The following is a 24,670-nucleotide window of genomic DNA, read 5'->3' as shown; positions in this document are numbered from 1 at the left end:
TAACCAGGTTTTGTGAACTAGTGTCGTAATTGGTCGTCGTATAGTTGTTAGTTAGACTCAACGTTTGGTGTCAAACCCTGTGTTAAAAGTTATCGCCTGTCTTGCAATTCAAAGCGAAAGCTTCGATTTCGTAATTATTTACAGAGCCGTATAAGATTACCTATCTATACAATTTGAACTCCGAAATATTTTTCATTGCCCGTCATTTCTCTATTGTTACTTTGTAATGTTACTTGTATTATATATAGATATATACTTGCTATACTTTGGTGTTGCATCTGAAGCTTAGCGAGTGAAGTGGTGGTTCTACGGGTCGACGAATGCTACTATAACTAGGATCGGGGGTGGGGTGACTAGGATCGTTGACGGCATGACTTGGACCATTTTTAGCGCTTATCTAATATCTTATGTGATACAAAATGTCACATAGCAGATGTATTAAACATCTCTCTATTGCATTTGTAGGTAATCTCGTGGTGTCTCAAAAGCCATCAACACCATTTTTTCCAAGGCAAGAATTTTTTCGAGTGCAGGGTTTTATTTTCGTAAATGTCAAAACGATCCAAGTTACCTCGTTTACGGTTTATACAGGACTGGCCTGCTCATCAAATACTTCTTTCTACAACAATGTAAAGTATCGAGTTGCACATTCATGGATTGGTCCAAATTTTATAACACTAGTACGACGGGGTTCAGTGAGCGCTGGTACGAGACTTGCATTTGTGGGTGCCACGCGTCATTAGCGCGGTAACAAATCGCGCTCTCCGGCAGTGCATGAGCCGGAAAATCGTTGGCCGTTCCGCTTCGACATGAGAAATCGTAATGGTTAATCTATTTTATTATTTGTATTAATTACTCAGCTGATACTTATGTTTTAAATATGCTCAAATGAAATTGATTCTTCTGGTGACTTGAAGTCTGAAGATTGTAAAAGGATTCTTGCTTGTGCTGATCCACTGGATTTGTGTGCTTTCATTACTGCAATAACGTCGCTCTATGGATATTATATACTTCCGTGTGATCATCGCCCAGGCTCAACTCAAGTTTTGCTGCTCTCACCTCTTGGCATCAAAACCATATAAACGGACGCCACGGTAATGAAATGCGACCTGAATTAATTTAATATTGAAAATATTTAAGGAAAAGATTTGCTGACGCCAGGGCAGTTTTTGCAGTTCTTGAAAAACTGCCAATGGTCGGTGACGCTCACAAGTTGGTTTTGGTTGAAGGAGTTTGGTAGACTCGTATGAGGAGGTGGGCTTTCAGTCACAGAGAGCCTTTCTTGCATTTCACTCGGTGTATGATTGTCATGCGCGCTGGAGATTAATGAAATATTTTGCGTGTCTTATCCTAAAATTTTTCACTTCCTGTGCTATTTCATAGAAAAAAGAAATAATATTCTCGTTGTGTCGATGCATTGTCAAACTATTAAAATGCCATATACGGAATCGACTATCATTGCTTCGGTTCTATATATCTTCTTGTAATATTTTACAGATTATTTCATTTTCTTAACCTCTGAGTTGAAGAAACGATCTTGCAATGTCTTCATTTGTTGATGGAGCACGAGTTGTACCACAAACACAAACGTGAGTATATTTGTGACGTGTCAATATACCCGAAAAGTGTACGGCTAGTTACTTGATTTAGTTTCGTGTTGAACGTTGTAATCATAAACTAGCAAGTAAGTCTAGCCCTTACGTATGATCTCCCGTGCAAGTCAGGTGATTTTCTTTGGCTCGAAGCTCATTAAGTTTCGGTAAATAAAGAACTTTATTCTCACATATGGTCGTGATTTAACGACCCCGTTTTGTATATAAGATGACTGAAGTTGCAATGTGAATGATAAGCAAGTTTCTTACACAATCTGCTGTTGAGCAACGCAACCCGTTGGCGGCGATGAAGCTCACCAAGGGCCAAAAATTAGTTTTTCTAAGTAGGAAACGAAAAGTTGTGTACATATTCAAATTTGGTCCATCACGACCAAACATTAGATGCCGCTGGTCAAAAATTGATCCGTTTTATGGATTTCAATTGGCGCAATTCACATTTGTACCGACCTGAAGCTGCTGAAATCACTTCTTGATTAATCTATTGTTTAAATGTTGAATATAATCTTATATCTGATTACGAACAAAATTCGTTGATTTTAATAAAATTATTCATTATCTGTTAAATTATCGCGATGAATAACCATTGTTACGAAGATTGATGAGAACTTGGAATTATGCGATGGCATGTCGTGTTCTGCTGTAGCGGCCTCAAGTACATGTAGCATTTGCTTCCTGACTTTTTCTTCACCTGATTACATAACGAAAATTTATTTTTAGCGCATTTTCTCATTTATGGAAAAAATACACTATAGTGTTCGCCATGTCCGTCTGTCTGTCTGCCTGTCCGTCCGTCTATCCGTGACCAAGTTTTCGTCGACGAGAAAATGCGCTCTCTGTCACTCACTGCCGTGAGTACTGAGTTATATTTTTTATTGATATCCAGGGGGCGCACTCGCTAAAGTACACGTAGTGGGCTAAGTAAACCTAGCGGCTGATCTGTCGTCAGTGTTTGGTGGGTTTAGCTTGAAGAGTCGTCAGTGATTGGCTTACAAGGCACGAACTATATAAATGATTAGTGATGATATGGCCCCGGATTTCCCACTCGCCGTGGAACTCTTGTTTACTCTGGCCTAGATTTATTTATGAGTACTGCTGCTGTGGAATACTGAGCAATGCTTAGCATAATTAGGATTATTTCTGTGGCAAACCGAGTGCTTTTTGTTTCATTGATTTAAAATGTTAATTACAGGCCAATAACTTGATGAATAATAATTTGCATATTGTTTTGCAGTGCCCATAGATCCAACGGACTTTTAGGAGAAATTTGTGTTAACATTAACACTCGTTGAAGAAGATACGGGGCGATTGGAATTATTACGCTTTAGTTAAACAAACCGTTATAAATTGTGAAGTTTTAATGTAATGCAGTCCGCAGGGGGTGGGGGCCGAGGCTCCTGCCAGGGGAGGTGAGGCATTCCCCCGGTCCCGAGTGCTTAGCGTGGATCTTGATACAAGTTCGGTCCCATCCCCAGACGGTCGTTCTCGTATATTTGAGAGGAATTATCACTCCGTTATAAATGTTTTAATTGCCCTGATACCGCCTTCAACCGGTCGTATCTTCGATACGAACTTCCGCTCTGTTCTAAAAATATATTTTAATTTATCTAATATCGCTTTCATGTGGCGTGCCGACTAACGAACTTTTTGATGGTGGCTAATTTTCCTCTTTGATGAGCACCCATCGGTAATACTTGACCCTTTAATTCTCTAAACGATTGATGAGTTCATAGGCATATTTATTTGATTGTGATTACAAAGTTAAGGAGTCGTAATTCGCATTCGGGAGCCGTTGCGATATTTGATTACATTTCTCCTTCTAACAAACAAAATTCTTAGCTCAGTAAGGAAAAGTTTTTAGAGATGCGGAGGTTATTAGAAAGATTAATTTATTGATTTCTCTTTAGAATAATAAATTTTAATTTTCAAGTAACAAAGAAAATATGTGTCCAGCGATATTATTTTCTGCTCTTTTAATTTTCTTGAGATGCCATCCGTAACCGTAACCCTGTAGGTGATCGTTACCTGGAACATTACGTTTGCTGAACTATCGGTAACAGAATTCTAGTATCTGATCCATGCCTATGACCGTCCACAGTCCATGAAAAGTGACTTAAACTGTTATTTTTATGGAACATTACCAACAATTTTTCGCACTTTGCTCTGCAATCGCGCTTTTTTCCGCTTTGAACACATCCGGTCACAATTGATAGCTATTATCCTAATAGTTTTATTCTTTCAGTTCTATTACGATCACTGGTGAAATGAAATAGTAGCAACAAATGTTCTAGTGTGAGTTGTTAGGAGTAGCGCCGAGCGGCTGGGCGACGCGATGGTGCCTGAGATAGAGTGGCGCTACAACATGCGCCGCCACATGCAGGAGGTCTACCCGGGCCTCTATTTGGGTCCCCTCAGCGCCGTGTGTGAGGCCAAGGTTGGTGTTCGTGTTTTGTGATTATTTTAATCTGTTATATTAAGGTTTATGTCACTGTTAGGGTACTCTGCCGTGAAGCCTCTCAGTGCGATGTGTGAAGCTAAGGTCGGTTTATGTGTCTTGTCGGGATTATTGTGTATTTTGTTCATGTGATTGATGCTCTGAGAGGCTGATGTATCGGGAGCACTTCAGCTAACGCTCTACACTGCATCTTAAAGCCTTCTTGCTGAGACTCCCCATTAATGCATGATGCACCCAACTAATGCAGGAAACTCCCATTGAGGTTATTATGAAATGCTTGATTCCTTGTGAACTTCATGAATGTGTTTTCAGTGTAAGAACCTATTGATAACGTCTCATAATTTTTTTTTCTCGTGACCCATTGAGTTTTCTTTTGAGTCATGTTTAGTGAGCATCAAGATTTAATAGCTCAGTGGGTACAGTTAAGAGTACATTGATTGGAGCAGTGAGCTGTGGGCTCGATCCCAGCTACCTGCGCCAGTTCTGGTCGTACCGGCGAGTAGGCCGGGTTGTTATGCACAGCAACATTGGTGTAGTGAGTTGTGTGTTCCAGACCGCAACAAGCTGTGAATTTTCTGCAATGATAAGATCCTGCAACAGGTCTAACGGGCTTATCAAGGACTGCTATACTATACTACTTCTATACTTGCAGCTGCCGGAGCTGGAGACGGCCGGCATTACGCACGTTCTGTGCGTGCGCTCAGACGTAGAGGCCAGCGTCATGCGACCAAAGTTCCCACAGCTTTTTACGTGAGTGGAAATATAAGATTTGATGATTTTTTTTTTTTAGGTTTCGATGTGATGTGATGGGTGTGGTGCTTCCGATGCGACGGGTGTGTTGGTCACGGTGTTACGGGTGTGTTGGTTACGATGTGACGGGTGTGCTGTTCACGGTGTGATCGTTGTGGTGGTTACATCTTGGTTAGGTTAAATTATGTTGGGTAGATCGGTGTGTCGTTTATGGATCTGAAATTCTTGGACGCATATTTTTCATTCATCCTAATAAAATGCACCGGCATTGAAGTGTACCTGAGATATACTGAATTAGATATTCTCATTAAAAATATGCGCAATTTTTGCCAACCTGCTACATTTCGTGCAACTCAAATTGAGCGGGTGGTCTTGTTAGTCAAGATGTATAATATTTTTAGTGTAATATAACCGTAGTAATTAAATATTCCTATTTCAGGTACATGGAGGTAGAGATGACGGAGAGCACGCCTCTCTCTTCAGTGTTGCCGCAGAGCCTCGCCTTCATATCGAGTTGTCGGGAAGGTGAAGGCCGGTGTTTGGTGCAGGGCTTCTCTGGCGCCTGCCGCAGCGCTGCCATCGCCGTTGCCTTCATCATGTTTGACATGCACATCCCAGCCGTGTATGTTGGATCAATGTGCTGTCTATGTAGTGGCTTTAGGCAGTGCACATCTCAGCCGTGTATGTTGGATCAATGTACTGTCTATGTAGTGGCTTTAGGCAGTGCACATCCCAGCCGTGTATGTTTAGTGAATTGTGAAGATCAACATATTTTCTGATATTGTGAATAAGCATGAAATTTTAAAACTTGAAGGCTCTCAGGTCAGTCTTCTGATGTGTGCCTGCACTCGTCCGAAGTCTAATGGGATTTCGCGTACCTAAGTTCATTGTTTCTGAACGTCCCACCATAGAGCTCGCGATGTCTCACCGAGGGTGTAATTGGTAGGATTAAGTTGTTGTGTATGCAGGATTCCTTACATTTCTCTTTGTCTCTCAATTATATTCACAAAACAGCCTAAAAGTCCCTATCTATTTAATGGCAAATTCGTTAACCAGGATAATAATTTTGATAATTTTTGCAGTGCATCAGTTAAAGTACAAATGATTTGAATATGTTATAATTATGACACCTGCAAAGCTTCAGTTGATGAATTTAAATATTATATAATTAAATTGTAATAATATTTCTAGAGAGGCGGTGCAGAAGGTCGCTGCTCATAGGTTCTGCCTGACGATCACGCCCGAGCTGCTGGAGCAGCTACGTCAGTACGACGCTGAAGTGACCTCAGCACAACGAGCGCGTCCGGTGAGCAACGGGCTTATTTTATTGATTCAACAGCATCTTGTTGAAAAATGATTTTAGACGTGTTGAACAGCATCCTACTGCAGCCCAGCTTTGGTGCATTTCATGATTGAGTCGTAAAAACTAGCTTCATCGCTTTAAAATACTACAATCTTCAAGTATACTTCTTATTATTAAATGACTACCAATTATTTTCAGTACAAAGGTTCTACCTAAAGCATTCTTAAAATTCAATTGTGTTTTCATAACTCCACTCGTGTTCTCAATTGTTTGTGCTGAAATCATTAGCTAATTTTATTTTCTGTCCGACAGTAAACGGTATATTTTCCATTAGATGACGCCAAGTGATGATGATCCTCCAGCGAAAAAGGCGCGCATATGACGTTCTCTACCTCAATTCATTCTCCATCCCTGCAAACTCGTCATCAAATACTGTAATAATGTATACGAAGAAGTTGTGTGCTAGTGTGTCACGTTCTTTTCGTATCAGCATCTGTAGAAGGGTTTTCATTGATCATTGGTCTCTCGATGATTAACTTCCCAAAACGATTGTAGCAGAAAATAGTGATGATGAATTAACTAATAGGAACTGAACTCTATTTCGTTTGCATAACCGAGCTATTTTATCGAACATTTTCTCGCGTGTATCTGTTGAAATTTAGCTGTTCATCAGTTTGACACGACGGCCACCACATGACAAATTATAACAATTGTGGTGTGTATATATTTTGTTGATTGAAATGTAGGTTGTTTTGTTGCATGTTGAGGACACCACTGATGCTGTGCGTAGATATTGGGACATTCTAAAGATTAGGACCTATTTTATAAGTATAAAAGACCTTGCCAATAGCATGCATAAAAAATGAATTGCATAATACTGTGGAATTTGTGAAGCAATATGCCCGAATTCATACGTGATTCAGGTCCGTATGAAATTTTTAATAGTACATTAATTTAGTGTAAAAAAGTAGTCCGGCCATCGTATGGTGCGACACCCTCATGAAACCAAGTTATTTAGAATATATTTTTGTAAAGTGCGTTACGATGAAAGAATAAAAAAAAATTTTTAATTTTTGTATCTTATTCTCACAAGTCTATTCACCTTCTGGTGCAAGAATGGCACAAATCCTTGATCACCAACATTACCGGGAAGTGGCGGAAAGGGGCTCATTCATGGACGTTTCTACTTTCCATGGGTTAAGAACTAAAACAAACTGAGAAGCGATTATTCAACAAGCTTCAGGAAAGGGTTCTGTAATAACTAAATCAACGCTATATTCAAAAGAATTCACTATACAGAAATAAGTGATACAAGATTAACTCGTCAGAAGCGTCTTCTTTTGATGGGCCCCACGCTCCCGAAAGGGTAGTTGCCGTATCGCCGGACAACGGCTGTGGTGTCGCTCCTCCGCCCTGTGTTCAGGATGCCCTTGTCGGCGTCAGTAGCGCCAGACTCGCCGGCCTGATCTAGGCTGCGGTCCTCAAGTGTGTTCTTGCCGCCGTCGATACGAGATCGCCGTCCCGAAACATTGCTCTCGCCACCTGGCCAATGTGACAGTCGATACATATCGACGAACAGTTGTAAAATATCGTTAGGCATCTGCGTCTTGGTATTTTTTTCCGCCATTGGAGACGATCCTAAAACTTTGTCCCGATAAAAATTGAGATGAATCCCAACTTTTAGCACAAATCAGTGACGATACAGACACGGCCCGGACAAAATAGGAGCTTGTCAATTTTCAGGAATTCATGTATTTTAAAACATGACACGATGAATAACGTGACGTCACTGAACTTAACGGCTTGGTCTAGCCACTTTTAGAGCTTGTTATAACATGGGCCTTGAAATATATTGTCAATACAACATAACTGCAAAAATTCAGACATATCTTGGTCAAACAGTTATATTTGTATTATAAGCCACACAAGATTTATATTGAGTCAATTTCTCAGTATTTCTAATTATTCGAAAATGACAAAACAGGACTGTTATGAAAATAGAGCAGCTAAAATAGAAACTTACCAGCGTGGCAAAAATCTCTGGTTGGTTGGCGCTGGAGCTCACCTAAAGCACAGAATAATATTAGAATATTGTAAAAATTCGATACTGTATTTCGAAACGCAAATCGTCAATACTAACCTCGACATAGGACTCACTGAACCGCATTACTAAACAAGGCTGACCCGTCTGTAAATAAGAGGTGACGTCCTAAAGAAAGTTTCGATGAATTAATAATTAGCATATGTTAAAAACTACTGATAAAACTGATGACCACATGGCTAGTCGTATCTGAAAATGTAGAACACGTTGCATAAATTAACTCAATCCAGCATTTCCGATTAATAGATATGAAGAAATTTTTGCGTATTGTCTGTGGTTTGACACTACACAAAAGACAGGAAGCAGATCAAGCTCTACTCGGAACCACGGTATCAACTTATCCTGTTCTGAGAAAAATAACAGAATATCAACCAATATTGTCGTATTATTGCAATAATCACGGACTGTAAATAATTAAAACATTGCTGCAAAAATGAGCATGAGCGCTCGCTAACAGCAGTGCACAAATTTAACGGATCAACAAGTTCCGAGAGGAGCTTAATCTGCCTCTGAGAAAGGTTCATAAAAGACACAAGCAGCTGAGAGAACACAGGCGATGAACTTTCTTCCCCGTGGGCCTTGATGCAGTGAGGGGAAAAAGGAATAAATAATGTATTGTTTCAATTCGAGGAGTATTTTTTGAAAATCAGTCAATAGATGCGAGCGATAGCACAGCAAGGTATTACGGAACTCGTAGATGAATGTAAATGATAAATGAATGAACTCGCACATAAATTGTTCATTCTAAGTGCATCCGGACTTCAATCACTCAAGAGTTAAAAGGTCGCGCTTCCTCGTCAGAGTAACTCAAGAAAACTATTTCAGAAAAACTCATGAAGAAATACTATTGAGAATTTATCTAACGAGGTAGCGAAAGATTAACCAAAAATACAGACTTATGAGCGTTGAAAACCAATAAATCTAAGTTGTTAAGCTCAGAGGCTCATATTTCATCAGCTCTGCCCATTTTACAGATTAAAGTGCTGATACTGAAGTGATGCGATTAATTTATAATTTCTTTTCAATTGTTTATAATACATCCAGTTATTATTTATATAGGTATTTAGTTACTATTATTTATAAAAAGTTATTATTTATTCTAAGTCTTGCACTAACGGATAATGTTATGTATCGGGCACACGCAATCTATATTTCAAATCCAGCAATGCTAAAAATATTGAAGGCAACCCTGTCGGTTTAGAAACTCGTATAACACCAGTGTTATTCAACTGGAACCAAGATCATGAATTAGTCATAAAACGGACCAGATTAGTCTGGTTCAATATTTTGAAAAGCTTCAGGCTAAAGAAGAGGGAACACACCTGTAGTATCAAAAGACAAGAGGACAAATTAAAGAACATTAGAGGTCATTCGACAGTTGCAGTAAAACCTTCTACGAGGGATACCGTAATACTCTATTTGGTCCAGTTAGTTGAAAATGTTTACGGCGCCGCCTGCTACGTTTCAACAGCAAAATGATTGGATATTTGAAGAGATTTTAGTCTCGTTATCGGTAGTTACGTTAAAAACAACAGCAGATGGAATTTAATAAATCATATTTAAGTGAACAAAAAGTTTCCTTGGATTAATAATTGAAAAAAATCGAAATTCGCGGTAAAATAAAAGCGGAAACTTCTCAGAACTGGATAGATTTACTCTTATACTAAGCCAATGTTTTTAAAACTTACGACGGTAAATTTTTCAGAGCAATAACATTGCAGTGCGCCAAAGCAGAATACACTTTTGGTGCAGTTAGCACAACATTAGCGTAGAGAGTTTGTAGGTGAGTGAAATTGATATATAGCCAGCTGCAGAGCGCAATAAAGTGATGCTTTGCACAGCTGTGGCAGTACACAAACCTCTGCTATACAACATATAGACAACACTTTAGCGTTATGCTTGGCTCTTCCCCACGGAATCAAAAAGAGTGGTCATAAATAAGATTTATCACATTTTTTCGTGCTAGAAACGAAAAACACAAAACCGCCAACCGGTGCCACCTTATGGGAACCTGCAGAATTAAGAAATGGGCAATTGTTAGTTCACAAACCTCGGTGCGAGGGAGCACCAGCAGCAGCGTTTGGGTAGACGCTCCACCCTGTATTACTTTGCATTGAATCGCCGTGCCGAGCCGCATACTCTGGCAACTGACGAACCGGAAATTCTGGCAACGGATTGATTATTGGCTGGTGGTAATCGCGGAGAGTTGGTGTTGGCGGTGCAGGAGGAGGTGGTGGGGGTGGATGCTGGCTGAGTTCTGCCACTGTTAAGTGCAGAGGAGCGGCAGTGGAGGTGGCATGAGCGGCAGAGTTGCTGCAATACCTGCAGAGAAGGAGTCACCGCACACGAGGCATGATTAGTCTACCCCGCGCGACCTAGTATTAAACTTTTCCGTACAATACATGTAACTTTAACGGGCAAAATCGCCGAGGATTACAAATATTGAGCTGAATTTTAGAGAATCATTCCTAGTTCGGCTAGTTTCATTCTTCGGGAATTTGATCGCATAAATTAATTCAACTCTTCACATGACGTATCACAAGAAGAAATAATGAGTCATATCTGATAGTGATCTTCCTGAGTGGAATCTGTGGTGTTAAGCGCGAACGATTATCTTTGGTGCAATTGCTCGATTAGAAATTTGTTGAGGTTTGATCTTGATATAATTTTGACTATCTGATTCAGCGATAACACTTGGTTAAAATTATACAAGATGATTCGAAGCGTATAATACCAACCAAAAAATAGGCAAAGCACATTTTAATTCTTGATTAATGTGCATTTGAATAGTAAAAATTTCTCAACCAACTTCGTTTGAACATTAGAAGAAAATGTTAAGAACCCGCATGACCATACACCGGACAAAGTTCAGGCTTGTATTCAAGCAGAGGTTTCAAATTTTCACCTCCCTCCATCTACAAGGAGGAATGGAAGGCGAATGATACTAATAAAGTTATTTGCACAAAGTTAAAGAATGAGCGTAGTTTTAATAAATTAAAATTAGAGTTAATTTAAGCAAGGATATCTATTGTGACTTCAAAGGCATCCAAACCTGAATATCTCGGGAAAAAATGAGATTAATGGACTGAAAATTGTTGAGGTACATTGATCAGGACATGGTCCATCTTACCATCTGCATCCACGGCGACGTTGAAACCTTAAATGAATAAATTAATGCAAGAGTCAGAAACTGACATGTACCAAGCTTGGTGAGATAACAGCTGTGAGTGAGCCTACAGAGCTGGAGAGAAGGCAACCTCACCCTGAATCATACACCAGCCGCTGAGGAGGTGCTCTAGCAACGACGCCACCAGGTCCAACGCTCGACTTCGGAGGTCCCGCCACATCTGCAGAAAAAATGTGGACTTTAAAATCATTCCTTAAAGTCAATATAAAAGGAAATAAGGTACGGAAACTCAAGCGGGCCAAAAGATGGTTTTAGCTACCTCGTTAGAGATGAAGATATTTAAAGGTACAATTACATGTCAAGATAGATTCCCCGTTATCTGTGAAATTATATATGATATATGGAGGAATGTGGAAGAAAAATGCCGAGATCGTACTAGTGTACTATGCGATTCTGTAACTCATCATATCATTCATTGCTCTCGACAAACGAGACTTGCAATGCACAAACTGCGTTATGATTACGCGCGGCTGAATCGCAGTTTGTTAGAGTTTGCCCAATGTTCTACTGGTTCATCTGCCTTTTCATCCTAACAGCACTGCTGTTAAGATGGAGAGGCAGGTTTCACTGTTGCGCTAGAAACACTGAAGGTTTAGCAATTTATATTGCCCTAGCAACAGTGAACTAAAATAAACTGCATGTACCGTATAACTCATTAATAGTGTTTCTTGATTACAAGCTACCCAAGCTTCTCAAGGAGGCCTACCGAAGCAATTATGCAACCGAAAATAACAACCGATCTTACACTTTTCAAAACAGTTGAGAACACGTAAACTAATTTAGACATATTGCCTTTTCGGTACAGAAGAGTCCCACATAATACGGCATATCATTGCGCCGCAAAGAAATCTCAACCCTGCGTTGCGAACTTGCGAGACGCTAAGCTGTGCAAGAGGAAGAGGCAGAGTAGTATAGTAGTCCTACTACATAGAGGGCACAATAGAACAACTTTAATTTTTTGTGATGTGAATAAAGAAGAATTGGACTGCACCCTGTGTGTTCCTATGGACCAACTCGAAAGTTAGTGGCCACCCTAGAGACCCAATGCAATTAAAATCATACCTTAGGGGAGTGCGAGTAACAAATTACCTCATAATGAAGCTCAACGAAGCATTTAACTGACTACTACTGCTGGCCTACTGCTATTTGTTCCAGAAGAAAACCTAATGGGACATTAACAACTGAAAGGGTACCTGTTGAATGAAATTCGTTTCGCTGCTGCTGTTGCCAGTGTAAGGAGTTGTGAGCAGACCCGGTTGAGCCTTGATACTCTTGGTATGGAGTCGTCTCATAGTTCTGTTGTCGAGACTCGGGATAGTTATGAGGATCATACATCTCTTGGCCAAGCTGTGTAGCCGATGTTGGTTGATGAGCCTGGTAGATATTCTTATGAGAATTGTCTACAAATTCATTTGGAGTTTGCAGCTTCATTTGCAAATCCTGGCTTGCCTGTAACATTTGTTCTTGCTCATCTTTTCGTCGCAGGTAAGACTGATGTTGATCTACTGCTTGTTGTTGCAAATGATAAGAATCTTGATGAGTTCCTTGCTCTGGGCGAGAGTGCGTTTGATAAATAACATTATGTTGTGGCTGTTGCAGTTGCTGCTGCTGATGATGTATCTGTTGCTGTTGTATTTGCTGCTGCTGCTGCATTTCTTGCTGTTGTTGAATTTGATGATGGTGTCCGTCGTTCGTGTTTGGTGGCTGTGGGTATTGGAAGTGAAGATGCTCATGCTCATGTATATGAGCTGGACGATTTTCTTGCTGTTCGCCAGAATGACGCTGCTCTACATCTAAGTGGTTTCTGTTTGGATCAGTTCTTTGTTCCCGTAGCAAATAATCAGGAGCAGAACTTATCCGGGTCTCCTCTGCCGCAGATGTGCTAGGAGGCTTGTGATTTACATAATAGGGAGATTGATTCAAAGAGCTTGGACTCTGTCGAGCAGACAGATGATGGGTCTGTGCTTTATACGGTGACACTGGCTGCTGCTGAGCCGATGTAGGCGGATATACCTGGGAATGAGAGAGGTTCGGAGGCTGCATTTCAGCTCGAGGTTCGCCAGTTTGCTGGAGGGATTGGGCTTGGCTGACTGCAAGATGATGCTGGCTTTGCAATTGAGAAGGCACTTGATGTGGTTGAGACAAAATTGTCACCTGATGCTCATTCTGTAAGTGGAGTGCTGATTCTTGTTGGCCCTGCAGGTGACACTGCTGACCGAATTGCGAATTTACAACTGTATTGGCGGTCGATGGAGGATACTGAGAAACTTCAGCAGATGAAACAAGAGGGACTGAAACATCGTAAGATCTAGTATGGGGATTATATGCAGAGACCGACGGCGTACCGAAATTTGCAGCAGGAGCTTCGGTTTGGGTCGCAGGCTCCACGGCCGCATTTGAGGTTGAAGGTACTGAAGCATAAGAAACCACCGGTGCTGATGAATGTGAGGTAGCAGGGGAGGCATACGATGCTGTAGCATAGGAGGCAGCAGGTGTCGCAGCATAGGAGGCAGCAGGTGTCGCAGCATAGGAGGCAGCAGGTGCCGCAGCATAGGAAGCAACAGAGATGGTTGCATAGGAAGCTGATGGTACAACAGCAGCTTGAGCGACCGTGGCTGGAGGGTGTGATACAGGAGGAGGTTGCGACGCATCATAGGTGGCAACAGAAGGGGTTGGAGGTGGATAAGAAGGGACAGAAACATAATAAGGAATCGCTACTGAAGGTTGCGATACCATGGAGGGAGCGAATGATGAAACAGTATGAGCTAAACTAGAAGAGCAGGCCATGCGCTGAGCTTCACTTGAAGGCAATTCATTTGCAGTTGCTGATTCATGTTCAGTAGTAGCCGTCTGTGTAGTTTCCAATCCCGATCCATGACTTTGATGCTCGATGGAACTAGAAGCCCCCACAGGTAATTCTTGGGAGGTAGCAGAATGGATTTGAGGTTCTGTTGTGTTTACAGATTCATCTTTAGCCATTGCGTGGGTGGCTCGAACAGTTTCTTGATGAGCAAAGTGGTGCTTAGATGAAGAGCCGGCCGTGTCAAGATGTTCTGAAAATCGGCTGGGAGTGGTACGGAGAATTTGATGCACGTTCGAAGCAGCCGATGTGACTGGTATACCAGGAGCAGAAAAATTCAATGAACTTGAATTGGATGAAGTTGGAAGATTTCCAGGAGCCAGTGTCTGAGGTATCAAATTTTCAACACTTGCAGCATTGGCAGTAATTTCAGCTTTGACCTCAACATGCGTGTGCACATCAGGGACCGAAGAGGCGGCAGGCTGGTTAGCGATAGTGAACTGATAAGCGACCTCCTGAGCAGGCTGGCTGTACTGCTGGTGTGGGTGCTCTGCTTGTGGGAGCTGGAACTGAACCTGGTGCAACACCACGTGAGATGTTTGGTGTTGTGCGTCTACGGTGGGGGTTACTACGACGTGAGATACTTGCTGTTGCTCTATAGCTGTGTGTTGCGGCTGATGTTGAATCAGGTGTTGCTGCTGAACAAGCTGCAGCTGCTGTTCAGCTTGATGAATCTGCTGTTGCTGTTGAACGTGTTGTTGCTGTTCAACTTGCTGCTGAGCTTCTTGCAATTGTTGTTGTCGAAGCTGCTGGATTTGCTGTTGGGCCAACTGGTGCAGCTGCAGGTGCTGTTCATGCACCTGCAAGTGAACTTGTTTCTGCAGTACTTGCTGCTGCAGTTCCGAGATGACAGTCTGGGCGAGGTTCACCACTAAGGACTTGGCGTTATTGAAACGATTTATGTCCGTGTGCCTGTTACAAAAACAAATTATTGAGTATACTATTTGAATAAATACCATAAAATTAACTATGCATATGCAATGCTTGGTAACGTTACAGTTTGCTTACTGTGTATATAAACAATGCATATGTAGCAGGCACATTCCAAAATATTTCTCATTGAGATGGACGAGTATTGAAAAATAAGCAAAAGGCGCATTTTATGATTAGAATCATCACTTTATTTTGAGCAATAAATAAGATAGTTTTCGTACTCTAAGTAGAAGTGTAAAGCTTCAGGCTGGAGGGTTGATGTTAAGGTGTCAAGGCTTCCAGTGCCTCTGAGCACAACGTTGACTCCTGTTTCTTCTCGGATGTACTGAAGATTTTCTTCATTTTCTCCTGCAAGAGCTGCAAACACCTCCGTTGCTGGTACCCCTGCAAGGTCTGGCAAGAAAACCTTCTCACGCTGCAAAAACGAAAAAAATTATTACCATCGTGGCAAACAACTATTGAGAATTATGCAAAAGACTGCAGATGAAAGGAAAAAGAATAGAATACGACCGGATAAACTGCACACAATAAAAGTTATACCTGAATAAACAAATTAAAAAATGCAAGCAGTAATATAAGTCTTTTGTTGTTGAAATTGAAGAATAGGTTGGTATAATAACATAGTTCAATGTGTTGACTAATATCTTACCTGCAATGGAGCTGGTGGAGGCGCTACCAGAAAAGTTACTTTGGAATTCTCAGGCTCTACCAAGGCACTGCCCACAACTGGAGGATTGGGTTCATAGCATGGAGGTCTCAACCTCAGTCTTAGATCAAAATTTTCCTGTGAGACCAGAGCCAAGTCATTGCCATTTGAAGCACCAGCCAACATGGGATCAACGTCCGGTGTTATTGAAGGTGGATGAGGAGTGCCTAGTCTCTCATACACAGATTTTCGACATTGCATCTTGTCGGCGATGGCATTGGCATTTCCTTCGAGGTTTGAAGCCCATCCAGGTTTTGCTGGGCTGAAACGTGACCCAGTACCAAATTTTGAATGGTTTCTTCCACGCCCATGAAACTTTGAACTGCTTTTCCCATTATTGGTCGTAGATTTATTTCCTTGATTGTGTTCCAGAATTATGTGCATGACACGTCCCACAGCAACTGTTGGAAAGAAAACAGGAGTGACGATATTGATTGTAGCATTTTTAGCAACAAGGTGTGTTGGAGATTTGACAGAGTTTTTATGATAGTTATATTCACTTTATCTATGATAAATATTTTCATATCTATAAATTTAAAACAACTACGGCAAAAGATCGAAATATTGTGAAAATGGAACGCACCTTTTACATCCTGCTCATTGGCTCCTTGTATGTGAAGGAAAAGGGGCCTCTCATTCGACGGAGGATCAGGGGGCAACTTAGCAACCTCAGCAGCACTGAGATAACGACCTCGGGTAGACACAGACGCCCCTGATATCTGCAATCAAAGTGAGCCCATTGATAGCAGGTTTGCAAAACTGCTGAAATATGTGGGGTAAAATTTTTGTCCATACTTGAGATTATTGTAATTTGTCCAAGGTTTGTCAAGAGCTAATCTTATATTTTGCCAGAAATCTCAGCTTCAATAATGATGCCCAAGAATCTGAGCAAACAATGAAATTATTTCAATGCAAATTTAGTGACACTTCACGAGAAATACTTGGCAGAATAATTCATGATTATTAGGAAATTTCTAGAACTGGTTTTAATTCAGAGAGAAGTGTCCAAACATACCAACAAAAAATTACCAAACTTTGCCAAGTTGAGATTGACTGTAAAAAATCAATGTTCCTGTTTTTTATCATATATTAAAATATCACAATTATAATTGAAATACACACTGGAAAATTTTTCCCGATTATTTCACCAAATTTGTTCAAATTGGAAATTAGTCTCCACTACTAATAGAGAGTTGGAATCAAAGAGTGTTTAGTAATGGGGTGCTTTAGTCAAGGAGTGTATAGTAATGGGGTGCTTTAGTCAAGAAGTGTATAGTAATGAGGAGTTGGAGTCAAGGAGTGTATAGTAATGGGGAGTTGGAGTCAAGGAGTGTATAGTAATGGGGAGTATAGTAATGGGGAGCTGGAGTCAAGGAGTGTATAGTAATGGGGAGTTGGAGTCAAAGAGTGTATAGTAATGGGGTGCTGGAGTCAAGGAGAGTATAGTAATGGGGTGCTGGAGTCAAGGAGAGTATAGTAATGGGGAGCTGGAATGAAGGAGTGTATAGTAATGGGGAGCTGGATTGAAGGAGTGTATAGTAATGGGGTGCTGGAGTCAAGGAAAGTATAGTAAAGAGAAGCTGGAGTCAAGAACTGTATAAATGGGGTGCTGGAGTCAAAAAGTGTCACGAGTTAACAGATACTAGGGTCCAAAAGGTACCATTCTATTTTACTCACCTTTGTAATCTCTTCTTGAGTTGCTGTTCTTGTTAGATAGTTGCGTGCACTCATGGACACATCATTGATGACAACTTCTTCGGTGTGGAACATACCAAGTCGAGACTTGGCACAACCTGCAGCTCCAGCAACACGCAAGGATTTGCTGGTACCACTTGAATCAGAGGTTGGGTGATTTCCAATAGTTTTCCCATTTGAAAGTTGCCCAGCAGCTATCAACTTTGCCTTCACCTGAAAATTGGTCGCAAGCATTAAATATTGAAAAGTTTGAAGCAAGTTAAATTTTGAGGTACATCTACGATCTCCTGCTTAATACATCCTTGAAATTGCTGCCAACATCCAGCTACAAGTAAACTTTTAATTTAGTAAAAATTAAGAAAAATTGAACATATTTGCTCTTTGTTTTTGAAAATTACCCTCAAAATGCTCTTTTTTACCTGCAAGAGAAAAGCATGATGTAAATCTGTGTTTTGTTGCATAGAACAGGTAGAAATCGGAAGATGGTGGCATTCTAAATGCCTTCTAAGTGTCTAAGTGACCATGTACTGCACTTTAATTTAGGAGTGCAGTCCAAAAGAGGAGCTTATGCTCTAGAAAAGTAGGGGCACGCCCTGGATGAGTGCACTACAGCGCTCCAGCACCCAAATCACTCGGAATTCCTTAACAATTAACACTCTCAATAGCATGCCATTTCCCTGTCCTAAAGTGTGGAGCGCTCTGCTTGTCTGGGTGGAGCTAAATAACCAGGCACTTCCTGGAATTCCACCATGATTCAGAACAACTTCAAGATGTTCTAAGTTTGTCCAATTGCCAAATTTATGAACTTAATAAACCTTACATCAGAATTGAAGGATGCTTTTGAAGCCAATATGGAATATTGGGCAGAGTTTTCTGAAATCATGAATAAAAACAATAATATCACAGATGATTATCAAAGAGTGCAGAACAATTGTGCTTTTTTTTCTTTCATTACATTAAAGAAGCATAGGTAAAAGACTAGAGGCCATATAAATAGGCAAAACTTTAGAAGAACAAGGACTTTTTTCTCGCTTTTAGCTAGTTTTGGCCAATTTTCTAGTTTGTAAATGAAAAATTGGGCAGAAACAACCAGCAAATCTGGTTAATTTTATTCATTCTTTTTGCAAATATTGCCCTTTTGTAATTTTCTATAGTGAAAAAAAAAAGAAAGCCAGCCTACTTTCACACAGGATTTAAAAAATTACCAATGAAACAATAATTTTTGACTGCAATTTTAGGAAAATCAAAATTGGCTTAGTTTGATGATGATACCATACTATAGTTCAGACTAATCTGGAATATCAGGGTGACAGGGTCATAATCAGGCTAACTGGCAGGATATAAAATAAATGACCAGTATAAACAATTGTTTCAAAGTCCTTAGGAAATTTTAAAAAATAGCAGGTTAAGACGTAAGATTTTCATGATTTTATTATGCAAAAAATTTAGCAAGGACCCAGGACAATAAATAGAGCTTACCGAGGTGAAATCAACTCCGAATTTTGCAGGAGTTGCAGCCCAATATTGCAATTTTGTGGTCAGTGAGACAGGAAAAAATTTATCTAGCAGAAATCTTGCAGCTCAATGATCACAATAACAGGAATGCTCCAGAGTCCAGCCCAAGCATGGAAAACATTACCTTCAGGCTTCAGTGCTCCAACTAGAGCTTTCCCGCCATTTCCAGAACTGCAAGATTTCTGCCAGATGAATTACCTACGGTATCTAATTGTTAACAAAAGTGCAGGATCAGGCAGTGAGATTCCAATTGTATTAAAAATTTGTCACATTAGAGCTGCAAGATTTCAGAAACAAGTAGGAAAATTCCAATCCTGCGGTCCAGCCCCTGAACTCAGGATGATGCATGTTTTTGGGGGATTTTCCCACGCATATTGAGTTTTTGGAAGTTATAGGTTTGAGCAAAATCATCTAAATATTTTATCTTTGCGCAGGTGCCATGCAATCCCAGCCATCAAATCGGTCGCGCAAGAGCAGTTTGTTGAGGAACAGACAAAATACTCAGTTCCTACAGTATATGCCATTAATTATCTTTCAATAATATATAATTTTTCTTGATACAGAAATTTGGTGAATGGGAAATCTAGAACTTTACTTTAGAAGAAATTTTCTTTGAATTCACATAGCAACATTCCGTGTGTTTAATAGCCACAGTTTGCGATTACCATACGTTCCGTATCCGATAAGCGGAGCATCAGAATTACCCAGACATGTCTTGTATTTTATTATTGTTGGTTTGACTTGCGTAGCAATATAAACTTTAATGACCAACAAAATATAACTTTTTATTGAGAGATTTCATGTTTATTAAACTACAAGTAATGATATTTATTTAATTATAGCCATGTTTAAATATTTTTTCTGAAGCCTGCTTCTACATCATTAATGTTTTCATCTACATCCCAGTATTGTTAAGGACGCTTGCCGCTTCCATCAGATCTTTAAAATGTAAAAGTTTAATAGATACAAGTATGTATGAATAATGCCATTCAATATCATTAGCTACATTACATTGGGGGCCAAAATATGGGAATGGCAATTATTAATTTATCTGAAGTAACCTTAACAAAATAAGCATCAAACAAGCAAACGGATGTCATGTCAACCAGAACTCGACCACCACAGCAGAGAGTATTGTATGCAGTTAATGAATTTCGAAAACCGTGCTAGAAGAGAGATTGTTGAATTTTAGAAAAAGTGCGTTAATTCAATGAAGGGTGGTGGCAGAACTGCAATCTTGATACTCTACTGCGATTCGTGCTATGATAACCTACATAACAACTTTTATACATTATAATTATATTTTTTTCACATTCAAAGTATACATGACATAACATAATGCAGCCAGATTTGGAAACCATAATTGCTCAAATGAAGCAAAAATAAATGACAGTCCATTGACTTATCTTCCAGAAGATATCAATGATTTACAACCAATAACACCACCACTATTGATTAATGGTTGTCGAATAAGGGAAATTCCAGACCCAATCGACATTGAAGATATTTGCACCCAATCCCTGAATGAAAAGACCATCCTTCCCAAATGTTCAACTTGCAATAAACTTTTACTTCATAGTAAAAGTTTTATGCTGGCCGGGAGGATGTCGGGGATTTAGTCCTGAGTCCTGACATTGGTGTACAGGTTTGTACCCTACTTGCCGCAACCAGTCAATCATTAGAAGGCAATGATGGCACATCAAGAAATGTGGCCTTCTTTAGTTGTGTGATTCATGTCTGCTCGAATTGTGATCTATGCAAGAATCTTCCTACCTGGATTGACGCATTAGCAATCTAGTTGACTCATGAACAACCAGAACACAATGCGGATTTTTAGGAGTGCAGCGCAGGGCGCATTTCTTACCGGCATAGTACGGCGTACTGCGCAGGTTTATTAAATGACAATATAAGTTCCCTTGCACTTGGCACTCCTGACCATGGTGGACCAGCTGCTAGACTAGTTTTAGCTTAATAATAAAAAAAGTAGCTATATTCCAAGCATGCACATTTATGTCTCGTCAATGTCATCATTGGTGGCCACTGTGCAGAGAGTGGATGAATATTGCAAGATCTTTGGCGACGCTTCAGTAGCAAAATTTATGCCTTCAGGCTTCAGAAGATCTTGCCGACACATTTAGATTGAAATTCTTTCATTTAATATATTTGTCAGTCTTTGGCCAACTATTTAAAAAGTAAGGTTTCCGGTATGTTGGATTGATCAGTATGCAGTGAAGCTTGTCCGGAAATCAGTTGTGATGAGTTCCCACCAAAAAAATGTAAACATCAAGTTTACGATTACGTAGTTGAGGTCACATTAGAGTGGTCAGACTGCATTATCACATGTTCAGTTGACACTTCACACTTGCTGTACAATCGGACTGTTTTTAGGGTAAAATTATTTATTTGGGGTAACACGTGCATGCAACCTTGTAAATAAGTTTGTGGCTTGTGAATATTTTTTCATTACTCAGCGTAAATGGCTTTTCATTAAAAATTAGCCAGCGACACATCTTAAAATTACCCGGCGACGCTTAGAGCCTAAAAACCCATATATTGGTGACGCTGCATCCACCCTCTGTACCAACCATGGATTGGTGGCATTAAATGGTGGCTACTGCCTGATTTTCTAGAATGACTGTAATACCGTAAAATGGGATAACTTTGACCACCTTTTTATATTTCGAAACAATGCCATTTTTTACTAGATAGGTTAAACTTAAATTGAAACATGCAAAATACAGGTCTATACTCTATTTTCGCCTTCAGAAGATCTTGCCGACAGATTTAGATTGAAATTCTTGCATTTAATATATTTCTCAGTCTTCAGCCAACTATTTAGAAAAAAGTAAGGTTTCCGGTACGTTGGATGGATTACGATGCAGCGAAGCTTGTCCGCAAATCAGTTGCGATGAGTTCCAGCAAAAAATGTAAACAACATTTTTTCGATTGCGTAGTTTCGGTCGCATTAGAGCGGTCAGACTGCTTTATTACTTGTTCAGTTTACACTTGCTGTACAACCGGACTGTTTTTAGGGTAAAATTAGTTATTTGGGGTAACACGTGCATGCAACCTTGTAATAAGTTCGTGGCTTGTAAATAGTTTGTCATTACTCAGCATAAATTGCTTTTCATTAAAAATTACCTGGCGACGCATCTTTAAAATGGCCGGCGACCAGGGTTGGCGATTTTTTTGATTTTTTTTTAAATAAAAAAAATCAAAAATCAATGATTTTTTTATTTTTTCATGATTTTTTGATTTATTCAATTTTTTTGATTTTTTCAACTTTTTTGTCTTTTTGAAGTGTTATTTTTTTATGTTGCAATTAGCCTACTAACAATAACAGTATATGGATCATAATGGATGGCTAAAAAGGGCACTTATTGCCTTCAATAATGGCCAACAGGCCAAGGTGGTGTTAACCACTTAGGGATTTTCGGGTAAACAATTATTGATTAGTCTATTCATTAGCTTTGTAAAGTTTGTATGGAGCAAGGTAATGAGCTAAATATTGACCATTTAACTGGCTTCAGTATACAAAAACACTTCAGGAATGCAGATCTTCTAAACATTGAAGAGTCACATAACAGATAGGTAGCTGATAGCACAGTGCACAACACTATCAATAGATCTACTAGTTTTATGTCCTATAAATCTACCAGACTCTACCCTCTGTACACACCGACTAGTAGTGACTGACTGCACTGTTCCCATTTAATTAGGACCAATAAACCAATACTAAACATAAACTGAACGATAACCAAACCTTAAACGACTTGAAACGAGACTTAAGTTATGAGAAAATCTAACACTGTTCGAAATAAATATGAGCACAATTCAAATATTTTTTATCCATTCACTGCATATAATTATTTTATATAGTATACTCTTATAATTGTAATTGTCTTGTTCCTAGTATTAAATTCACTTATTTGAAGATTGAAATTAAATATTTTAATTAGCATACTCGTATTAGGGTGGAAAATCTTTCTAATTGCCTAAAATGTCAATACAATCTCAACCTCTCAATTTACAGCAGTGGTTCCCAAACTTTTTCAGGCTGGCGCCCCTTCGTCTCCCTAGTGAATTTCAAGCGCCCCCCACAGACACATATAAAAACATATGCCCCTTTTTTTAAATTAAAATATGCCCTCCAGGCACAATTTTAAAATATAAAAGTTAAACACTAATGTGTATATCACAAATAGAACCCCATTTAGTAAACCAATATGTTTTTCAGCTCTATTAACTGTTTCAGCACTAGAAACCTAGGACGTCTCGGGCAAATTTACAGCCGGACTCGTGGCCGGTCTCATGACCAATCTCCAAATTCAATTATCAAGTAATATCTCCCAAACTAATGAACGCAGCTCAGTGAAACTTGGAACATGTATTCATCCGAACCTAACGGTGATGTTTAGCTCGCGAAAATTTGTTGAATTTCACATTCCTTCATGAGTTATATTGCGATACAGGCCGAAATTTGCAGTGATCAAAGAATTTCTTCCAAACTACGAAACAGATTTGAACGAAATTTTGAATATACATTCCTATACCAAACGGTGATTTATTTAGCTTTAAAATTTTTTGTTGTTTTGACCTTCATTTGCGAGTTTTTCTCCATTTCACCGTCAATCTTGATTTCACACTTCTTTATATTCGGCCCGTACGTATCGCCGGGTAATTTGTCGCTTAAATTCGCGGCGATCAAGAAATTTCTTCCAAACTACTGAACAGATTTCAACAAAACTTTGTATATAAATGCTTAACCTCCCAACGGTGACGTTAAGAATGTGACAATTTTTCTATTTTGCTTTCGTTCGCGAGTTATACAGATATAGGAGAAACGACCGGCTTTTCTACCGGCCGGTTTAACCAAGAGCCGTATACGTATAGACGTACAACTCGCAAACGAAGGCAAAATCGGAAAAAATTGTAACGAGCTAGCCATCACCGTTGCTGAGGTTAGGTATTTAAATACTAAATTTCGTTCAGATTTCAACAGTAGTTTGGAAGAAATTTCTTGATTATTGCAAATAAAGGCACGTATTGCTGTTTAAATCACGAATGAAGGTGAAATGAAAAAAAACTCGCAAACGGAGGCACAATCGAAAAAAATTTTCACGAGTTAAGCATTACCGTTTGGTAGTTGGGACTGTAAATTCAAAATTTCGTTCGAATCTGTTCAGTAGTTTGTAAGAAATTCCTTGATCACTGTGAATTTCGGCCCGTATAGCCATATAAGTATGGCAAAAACAAATGAAGGAAAAACTCAAAAAAATTTCACGAGCTAAACATCATCGTTAGATCCTAATGAATACGTGTACCAAATTTGATCGAGTCCAGCTCATTATTTTGAGAGATATTCTTTCATCATTGAATTTGAAAATTATCCATGAGACTGGCCCTTAATTTGTCCGAGACGTAAACCAGAAGAGGTTAAAAATCAGATCTGGGTAAAAAAAATCATCGCTGGGAGTCATGTGCTGCACGTGTTGTGTACAAATCGTCAAACAAACGTTCGAACTTCTGACTTCGACTTCGGATTGCCGCCCCCC

The 24,670-nt window shown here is 39.7% G+C and overlaps 2 protein-coding genes across 3 annotated transcripts in view; one reads left to right on the top strand and one right to left on the bottom strand.

Annotated features, from left to right (window-relative positions):
* The first annotated feature begins 3,820 nt into the window (after positions 1 to 3,820).
* Positions 3,821 to 7,180, top strand: LOC108682617 (serine/threonine/tyrosine-interacting protein A). Of its 2 annotated transcripts, none has more exons than XM_018171816.2 (5): positions 3,821 to 4,044; positions 4,718 to 4,815; positions 5,255 to 5,437; positions 6,007 to 6,121; positions 6,453 to 7,180. In XM_018171816.2, the coding sequence occupies exons 1-5, from the start codon at positions 3,943 to 3,945 to the stop codon at positions 6,498 to 6,500; spliced, it is 546 nt and encodes a 181-aa protein (XP_018027305.1). In that variant the 5' UTR covers positions 3,821 to 3,942; the 3' UTR covers positions 6,501 to 7,180. The 2 variants fall into 2 exon arrangements, with proteins under 2 accessions (XP_018027305.1, XP_018027306.1); XM_018171817.2 differs by having other exon boundaries at positions 6,431 to 7,180.
* Position 7,181: 1 nt separating this feature from the next.
* The window catches only part of LOC108682616 (DNA N6-methyl adenine demethylase), an 18,833-nt gene continuing 1,344 nt past the window's right edge, over positions 7,182 to 24,670 (bottom strand). The window contains exons 2-10 of the mRNA XM_018171814.2: positions 17,583 to 17,813; positions 16,489 to 16,624; positions 15,849 to 16,306; positions 15,421 to 15,614; positions 12,600 to 15,178; positions 11,482 to 11,566; positions 10,270 to 10,541; positions 8,142 to 8,183; positions 7,182 to 7,660 (exon numbers count right to left, since the gene is read on the bottom strand). Of these exons, the coding sequence (XP_018027303.1) occupies positions 7,443 to 7,660; positions 8,142 to 8,183; positions 10,270 to 10,541; positions 11,482 to 11,566; positions 12,600 to 15,178; positions 15,421 to 15,614; positions 15,849 to 16,306; positions 16,489 to 16,624; positions 17,583 to 17,813 (4,215 nt within the window). The 3' untranslated portion in view covers positions 7,182 to 7,442. The remainder of the gene's footprint in view (positions 7,661 to 8,141; positions 8,184 to 10,269; positions 10,542 to 11,481; positions 11,567 to 12,599; positions 15,179 to 15,420; positions 15,615 to 15,848; positions 16,307 to 16,488; positions 16,625 to 17,582; positions 17,814 to 24,670) is intronic.

This window comes from Hyalella azteca, unplaced genomic scaffold (genome assembly GCF_000764305.2).
Source record: "Hyalella azteca isolate HAZT.00-mixed unplaced genomic scaffold, Hazt_2.0.2 contig3210, whole genome shotgun sequence".
In the NCBI taxonomy this organism is placed as follows: Eukaryota; Metazoa; Arthropoda; class Malacostraca; order Amphipoda; family Hyalellidae; genus Hyalella; species Hyalella azteca.
Note: the sequence above shows the minus strand (reverse complement) of the source record. Positions and strands in the feature narration are given on the sequence as shown.

Coding starts and splice junctions, on each gene's coding strand:
- LOC108682617 (XM_018171816.2), top strand. CDS start 3,943: ATGGTGCCTGAGATAGAGTGGCGCTACAACATGCGCCGCCACATGCAG. Junction 4,045..4,717: donor GCGCCGTGTGTGAGGCCAAG/GTTGGTGTTCGT, acceptor CTATACTTGCAG/CTGCCGGAGCTGGAGACGGC. Junction 4,816..5,254: donor AAGTTCCCACAGCTTTTTAC/GTGAGTGGAAAT, acceptor TTCCTATTTCAG/GTACATGGAGGTAGAGATGA.